Source organism: Barbatula barbatula, assembly GCF_947034865.1.
Source record: "Barbatula barbatula genome assembly, chromosome: 19".
Lineage (NCBI taxonomy): Eukaryota > Metazoa > Chordata > Actinopteri > Cypriniformes > Nemacheilidae > Barbatula > Barbatula barbatula.
Window position 1 is genome coordinate 21303660 of NC_136782.1, and position 8763 is coordinate 21312422.

Sequence of the window (8763 nt, forward strand, 5' to 3'; positions counted from 1 at the left end):
GAGAGAGAGAGAGAGAGAGAGAGAGAGAGAGAGAGATGATAGATAAGATAGAATAGATAAGATAGAAGGATGATAGATAGAAGATAGATATAAAATAGAATATATTATAGATAGAAGATAGATCGATAGAATAGATAAGATAAGATAGAAGGATGATAGATAGGGCTCGGTTTTTCAAAAGGTTTAATCCGGATAAAATTGATCCAGATTTAGTAATCCTTTTTTTGCGATCCGTGATCACGGAATCCATTTTACTTTTCAGTTTTTTAAAGCAACATTGGATTGGATCAATCTGATCCGGATAGGAACTATTCAGGATCCCCAAATCAGGATAACCAGTGCTGGATAACCAGTGCTCAAACAGGATAGGAAATCACAACGTAGAACTATAGATATGTAAAGAGCAACAAGTAGAATAGCCAGTGTGGGGATAATATAAGTTTATTTTGATTTGAAATGAAAACACACACAATTAAAAAAAACTAAAAACAAGAAAAACCCCACCCCATCCTCTTCCTGCAGTCCGCTCATCTGACACTGACACAAACACTGTACATTGAGGATATTTATAACAAGTATCAAGTACAGATATATTGAATTAAATTTCCTCATCTGATGTGGAGAGACCAGCTTGTCTGAGCGTAGCCTTTAGGAGGCGGATCTCAAGTCTGGCCTTGGTTTGAGTCAGTTGTTCCTCTGCCAGAACGAGCAAACAGGACGTGCAACAATAGTTAGACACTATTTCTGATTTGGATTTGTTTTAGATTTAAAAAATCAGTGATTGCCATTCTTTGCATTTTTTTTGTTATTCTGTAATCCTCGCATGCATCACTAATAAATATTCTAAAAACAAAATTATTTTCGATTGTGATGAATATATATATCAATTAGTGACAGATTAAAATGTATTGTTTTTGGTCAATTTTGAGGATTGTTTTATGTGGCCAAACTCTTTCTACTTTGCTTTAGGCCTATACTGAAAGGCTGAATACGTTAAAGCCTACCTAATCACTGTAGCCTGACAGATGAACAAATAAAATAAAAACCTTATGAATAAATAGGATATCTTGTAAGATACTGCATGATCCAAACATAGTATTATTTGATGCATTTTTAAGTTTTCATTACATTTTGGGCATGAAATCCACGCTGAATCCACCCTTCTGATGGGATCAGTTTAATCCAGATATTTTGGATTAACAAAAAAGTTCTGAAAAACCCAAACTAAAGGTTTGATCCGGATCAAAACCAAAATTGGATTCCGTGATCTAATCCGATTATGTAATCCGCTTTTTCTTTTGAAAAACACATTTTCAAGATTTGATCCAATCCATTATCCAAAATCCTAGTGGATTACCTTTGAAAAACCGGGCCCAGAAGATAGATAGATATAGATAAGATGGAAAGATGATAGATAGAAGATATATAAAATAGAATAGATTATAGATAGATCGATAGAATAGATTAGATAGAAAGATGATAGGTAGAATATAGATATAGATATAAGAGATACAAGATAGAAAGATGATAGAAGAGATATAAGATAGATGATAGAGAATGATTGATTGACTTACAGGGACAGACATAAAGATATATAGAATGATAGATAGATCGAGAATGATTGACAGACAGACAGCATGATAGATATGTTACGCAAATATATTATACAGGTTGTGTTGAATGGAACTGTAGTTTGTTGTGGGTATGAATGTGAAGCCTGTCGAATCTATGCCAGAGTAAAGATGCCTTGTTCATGATGCAAGGATGTCATTTTGATAGCAATTACGTTAATGTCAACTGTTGTAAAGAAAATAAGTTGAGGATTTTGATTAAGACAAGCTTGAATTAAGGTCAAAGATTTTTAACCACTTCTACATAATGAGCTTCAAGTTAGCTACATGAACTTAAAATGACTACAATTATGGTCATGCTGTGTAGAAACCAATCAGTCATCATTTGGTTGTCAAGGCAACGGAAGAAGTTTAGTTACGGAGTGCTCAATGAAGTTTCCATGGAAAAGGGTCATGCACAAGACACTTCAGTTTTTGAGAAATGGTTTTCACAAACCACGTGTTTTTCTTCCTCAGGTTTACTGCTAAGCCATTATTAATTGTAATGTGCACAGAAATTCATGCAAAGCAGCGGGTAAAACAAACACAAAAGCTGGATAAGATCATAATGGTGTTTAATAGTCGCAAAAAGAAAAACCAAGTAAAACAGTTGATGTTGATTTTACAAAACAATATTAAGCATTTTACAAATCTAGTCACGCACTTAACGCCGGATTCTACACATCAGGAAATTAAAAAACAACAAATAACATGACCCACCCCTATTTACCTAGAGCAGAAGTACCCCCTTAAAGTTGATCTGTGGCCAAACTTCTCACAGGTCTCAAATGAAAGAGAAGCAGCTCCCAGATGAAATATGGGGCCATTTTAGCCATTTCCCATCTTTCCTCACAGCATATTCAACATTAACAGGAAATATTCCTTGATTCAGACCATATGCAGGATGCTCATGCACAGAAAGGTACGCAGACATTAATCCTTTCTAGTTGCCCTCTTCCCATCTAAACCCTGTCCCTCCCCCCTACAATAAGCAAAGGGCTGGAATGGCATCCACATTAAGTCTTCAGTAAGGACGGCCTCGTCTTTCTTCTCTGTGATCTCCTCTGAAATCCCCAAAAGCAAAGATTTAAGACAAACTTCTTTTTGAAGTGACCAATTTGAGAACGTGACAACAAACGTTTACCTTCCGCCCATTTTGTAACCACCACCTCCACGGTCTCCACCACGAAAGCCGCCTCCTCTGCCACCTCTATAGCCGCCACGATCCCCACGGTCTCCACCATATCCACCACGGCCGCCGCGGTCTGAAAACAAAGTCAACTTATTAAATGAGCCAAATCTGATCTCACAATAAAACTAAACTACGAAACCAAGTGGACAGAAATAGCATCTATGAGGGATCTATGCCTTTACCTCCTCCTGAATAGCCTTCACCTTCTGGTTTTGGCGTGCCGCACTTGTTGCATTCATATCTTCTGGCAAAGTTCATATTGCCACATGAGCTGAAGGAGTAAAAACAAGGTGTTATTTTTCTCAAACACGTATAACGTTACTCTTAAGCGCTGTAGTTATTTGAACAGGTTTGTCACCTGTTAGGACAAGGCCAGTCTCCTCCTCGGACATCAAAAGAGGGCCCACCTCCAAAGCCACCTCTGCCTCGAAATCCTTTAAGGCAAAACACATGCACAGTAAAAAAATCTGCCAACCACTGTATCACTTCAATTTAAAACTTAACTATTCAAACCAAAAATGTAACCATAAAGTTATAACATACCTCCACTTCCACCACTACTACCACCACCACCACCGCTACCGCCACCACGTCCTCGACCACCTCCCCTCTGAGTGAACTCCGCCCGCCTGGTAGCAAACGACACCTTGAGGGGATTTCCCTTAAACTCTTTCCCTGTAATCCATACAAACAAACAGCTCAAAACAAAGTTATAAAACTTGTGGCAATCCAAAAAGGCGGACTTTTATTACCATCAAACCAATTAATGGCAGCTTTGGCTGAAGGTGGATCATCAAATGACACCGTGGCTTCACCCTTCAGTCGCCCCGTGGCTTTATCGGTGTACAGATTGATCATGGGTTGGGCAGTCTTTTTATTGACCTTTAAAAAAAATGTGATCAGACGAAGTGTCAAACAAGATTTGACAAGTTTGTAAACCCTTGAGGTGGTCTTGCCTTTATGATTCCAATCTGTTTGAAGTAGTCGCCCACTTCCTGAGGAGTGACATCTTCACCAAGACCCTGGACAAAGATGGTATTATTGTCAGAGTTGTCCTGGTCACCATCTGTAATCAAAACAAAATCATCATGTAAAGACATGTGAACAACTTTGCCATTTTAATACACAAACTAAAAATCCTTATACAACGTAAAGTGATTAGTTCTGTAAAACCCTATAGATCACAGCAATTCAAGTAGAGAGGGTTCGCTTTCAACACTTACCACCATCATCCTTGTGCCCGAAGTCTCTGGGTCCTGAAAAACAGCAAGACACGAAAAAGAACAACCATCTTGAGAAGTTCATAAAGCAAAGGTAACTTTTCATACAACCATAAACACACCATTTCTCTAAGCAAATCTACCAAGAAACTGCTACAAAGATTTGACCGTTACAGTGAGTTTAAGTAATGTACCAATGCATCTCCAAAATTGCTGCACCACTTCCCAACGCCTGTCACCAGCACAATTTGTCTGAGTTTAGTCAAATAAATCCACCAAGTACTCTTCAGTTACATCATGTGCGCCCCTCCTTCGCCTTGTGCAGTTGGCTTCCAGAATCGAGGTGTTTAATTCAATTTCCTCATGCAAGGATACCGTTTATATAAAAGTAAATCTGAGATGTTACACTCAACCGCATTCAGATAGAATAAGAGGTAGGCTCCTTTGGATCTGACAGATAAAATGGTGGTTCTCAAGAGTTCTTTTGCCAGTTAATCTTTCTGTATCTCCCATCTCCTTCCCCCATTGAGACAGTTCTGATGCTCATCACTTACCACCGTAATTTTTGAAGCCACCACGGTCACCACCACTGCAGAGGAAAAAATTGAAGATATGATGGCTTTCCTTTGTTGAAACCTGGGAGCGCAAGGCTCCCTCTTTAGCAGTATTCCTGCCATGGTTTACTACTGAGAGAATAGCTCCCATTGACAGATGGGTTAAACACGGCCAATTTACTATAGTGAACAGATCAAATTGAAACTGAGGGGAAAGTCGAGTGACAGTTCATGCGCTTTCAAATTGGAAACTAGAACGAATGATTTTCACTTTGAGTTTTTTTACTAAAACAAGTCGAGCATGGAAATTTTCCAGGTTCTCCCTTTATTAGAGCTGCACGATTCTGGATCAATTGAGTTCTTCGAGTAAGGTCTGATTTAGAAGTTTGCATTTAGAGGGTAAGACTTCAAAGTAACCACTATATTTTACCTACGGTTATTCCTCACTATAGCAAGATTAACAAATATATAATGATTTTGAAGCAAAGTTAAACTATAAAAAGGTGTTAATGCATTAATGTAACTTTTCGAAATATTTCACCTGCAAGTAAAGGTCTTTGGAAACATTTATCAGATCTACAGACTGCTTGAAGAGGTCTTTAAGGAAAGACAACTGATAAACAACAGTATTACCTTGAATAAGATAACCTGACAACATGAAATGTCACGTTTTACACAGCGTCTACACTGGACGAGACACGAAAGAATACATTAACTCATTAGAACCCATAATAATTTCAAATTTTCTCCACACTGGATGCGCGTGACAAACCCTTTAACAAGGATGTCGTGTCACAACTGGTGTAGATACAGCGTTACTGTAAATACATGAGCTCCTGGCACGTGCACAAAAGCGCCAATCTAATAGGTCGGCCAGTATTGAACCAAACATACGAACAAAAAACGAGCCGGAGGAGTTATAAAATAAGATTTTACGCATCATTGCACACTCACATGGCAACCTTTGTTTAGGCACGTGGCGTTAAATGTCGGCAATAAACGCATTTAATTATCATCCAGTGTGTACAAGCCTTTAGAGAACCGTTTTGTTAAGATGTAACAATCCTGAGAGACAAACATAAGAGCAGTTTTGCTGCTAGTTATGTTGGTGTGAGATTAATTTGGACACAGTGAGAGTTTGTTAGTCTGCTTGTCTCATGCATGCGAGTTGGCAACTCTCTGCTTTAATCCCAGTACACCTGTGATCATTTGACAGGAACAACAATAGTGTGTCGTTGCAAAGATGGTTACGCAGTTTCATTCCTTAAGATAATTGCTTTCTCTGCTTAAGCAGCACAGATTATAGCGTTATGATTTTAGTTGTAGGTGTAATACACACTGGAGAATGGTTGGTTTTCATTAATGAGATGTTTGAATCAAGATAGCGCTCTAAATGATTAATCGTGCAGCTCTACTCTAATCAAATTTAATCAATTGTTGTATGTCTAACTGTTGTGGCACGCGTGCAGATGAGCACATTTTCTTCCTTTATGAGTGCTTATGAGCTCCAAAGGTCCAACTTTAATTTCACTCACTTTGATACCTGTAGTATAAAATGTAGACCATGTTAACACAAGTAAACAACACTTAAGACACCGTTTAATGTGGACTGAGAATTGTTCCTTGTGCTGAAAGTTTCTTCACATTCTTCCAAGAAATACCAACACATTTGATTGAAACTATGCCGAAAGGGCAGCCAGAAGCGTTACAAATTAGTTTAAATATTTCACGTCAAATCCCAAAGTGAGAAAAAGCTTTTTAACTTTAGATTGTAATCTTATATCCCTTTAATTTAAGAGAAAACGACCATTACATGACATTAAAATTCTAGAGGGTCCGGTCAATTTACACAGGACGTCCTACACATTGCTATAAGCCAGACTTTCATTCACTTCAGATGACCCCAACCAAAATTCAATAACAAATCTTTCATCCACAGATGACTTTATATAACCACACACAATCAATTGTAACAATCTGGACTATAGAATAACTTCCTATATAATGTCGTATTGTAGTTCACATTAAATTATGCCCTAATTAACTTTCCATTGTAGGAATAAAAATGACTGTTGAAAGTCAATCTGGGTTTATTTGAAAGTACTCATTACAATAGAGGCTTTGACTACAACTAATGACCTATACAGATCTTTCAGACATTAGTTAAATATTAATTTATACCAAAAGGCCAGTTACATCTGATCTGTGAAATTAAATGGCACCGTTTCATGCATAATTTGACAGTCTCTTCTTAAGTACCTTCAAGGGGGATGACAAACTTACCCCATACCGGAGGGTGGTCCTCCTCGGCCACCTCTTTCATAGCCTCCGCGGTCATAACCGCCACGATCATAACCACCACGACCTCTGCCCCTGAACCCTTCAGAGGGACGGTCAGAGCCACCGTCGTCACCAAACCTCCGGCTATCAACTAAAAGACAAACATTTATGACCCGAGAGAAGTTATACAGAAAAACTCACTCCTGTACGGACTCAAGTATTACCATCGGTGCGTCGGCCATATCCAGCTTGGGCCCCAGCATACGCGCTGCCAGATTGCCCGTACCCTCCCACACCACCAGTTCCTTCGGATTGCTGTCCATACGAGCGCGGTTGACCATACGACTTGTCAGCATATCTGTGTCAGCAAAGCGACTTATTAAACCCGACATAAAAGTCCAAGCAATAAAGGAGTTATGAATTACGACGTTAAATCTCTTACCCGGACGAGGTTTCTGAGCTTGGTTGTGCAAAGCTGTCATAGCTGGGCTGCGGCTGCGCAGGTGCCTGCTGTTGCGCATAGCCACTAGAGGAATATCCCTGGGATCCCTGGGTTGACTGGCCATAACTGTCCGCTTTACGAAAACGACAATTACACACAGTCCTCAAACAACAGAATTTGATCAGTTTTACAGACTACATACCAGCAGACTGGCCGTAACCAGCGAAGCTTTGTCCACCATAAGAGGCAGCTCCATTACCCTGACCAAAACCCTGCTGGGGTAGAAAAGATCATTCAGAAGGCAGACCTTACCTACATCCTCACAAAATTCATTGAAAAACTGTTAAGTGATAACTTACCTGTCCACTTGGATATGTTTGGGATCCACCATAAGAGCCATAGCTGTGCATATAAAGTCACATGTTACCACATTTAAAAAGGCCAAGAGAGAGAAGCTTTATTCAGAGAAATATATGGTCAAATGCATTGTGAAGCAAGCACACATCAAGAGTTTAATGCGCGGATTCATATCTCACCTTTGTTGAGCTCCAGGCTGTCCGTAGCCTGAATCTACGAGCCAAACAAACACCGTTAGACAGGTAATGAGTGTTAAAGCCTCATAACAAACCCGTGCGATTAACAAAAATACAACAAAAACTTAAGCATATAATATTGTGCTAATGCTAACACCACGCCAAACTACAAGCAACCACAGACTTATCACCCAAATGCAATTTACAAGTATCAAAACAATATAACTGTATCTATTAAAATAAAACGACGTCGACGTTAACGTTTTTCTAAACGCAACACGTATTTATCAACAAGAAAATACACATTTATTAACAAAACACGCGCCATCCAGTTAGCTGCTAATGCTAACACGCGGCTATAGCTAGCCATACTCAACAAAACTCGGTAACGTAGCGAAAAGTCCGTTAAAGCGATTCTTCTCGCTGAACGTCTTACCTGAGGCCATCTTTCTGAATTTAATAAAAGCAAAACGGCGATCTGTTTCAAAAAATAAGAGATTAAAACCCCGGCGCGACCGAACCGCGCACTGCAGCTCTTATGAACTTTGACACCAGACCTGGCCTGTACCATCCTCTTACCGGATATGCGGGAATTCAATTGTTGAATATTTGGAAACACGCGTGAAGCGGTGCGTAACTGTGATGCGCAACTTGTTATAATTTTGAGGACTTTAAGAATGTAGAATTTGTGAACACAAACGCCTTTCGTCGAATATTTTAAGAACGTTTTTTTAGAAAGTGGTACATTCCGGGCGCCTTTTCTGTCACGTGACTAAGACGTCACAATACGATTGCGATTACGTTTCCTTCCTTTTTTTAAACGGGTCTACTTTTAATGTATATTCACTTACAGTAATGCAATTACTATTTTTTCATTCTGTGCTTTTTTCAACCGTTTTTATTTTCATGCTAAGAACAAGAAACATTGACTG

At 39.1% G+C, this 8763-nt stretch overlaps 1 protein-coding gene across 2 annotated transcripts; it reads right to left on the reverse strand.

The window, feature by feature from the left end:
* Positions 1-2168: 2168 nt before the first annotated feature.
* Positions 2169-8404, reverse strand: taf15 (TAF15 RNA polymerase II, TATA box binding protein (TBP)-associated factor). 2 transcript variants are annotated; one of them, XM_079482202.1, is made up of 16 exons: positions 8268-8404; positions 7835-7868; positions 7658-7700; positions 7501-7573; positions 7299-7431; positions 7081-7214; positions 6860-7007; positions 4577-4611; positions 4026-4058; positions 3759-3868; positions 3555-3684; positions 3346-3477; positions 3161-3236; positions 2985-3073; positions 2755-2875; positions 2169-2674 (listed from the first exon to the last, which is right to left on the reverse strand). In XM_079482202.1, exons 1-16 carry the CDS (start codon positions 8275-8277, stop codon positions 2635-2637), a joined length of 1341 nt encoding a protein of 446 aa, XP_079338328.1. In that variant the 5' UTR covers positions 8278-8404; the 3' UTR covers positions 2169-2634. The 2 variants fall into 2 exon arrangements, with proteins under 2 accessions (XP_079338328.1, XP_079338329.1); XM_079482203.1 differs by having other exon boundaries at positions 7501-7570; positions 8268-8390.
* Between the last annotated feature and the right edge of the window lie 359 nt (positions 8405-8763).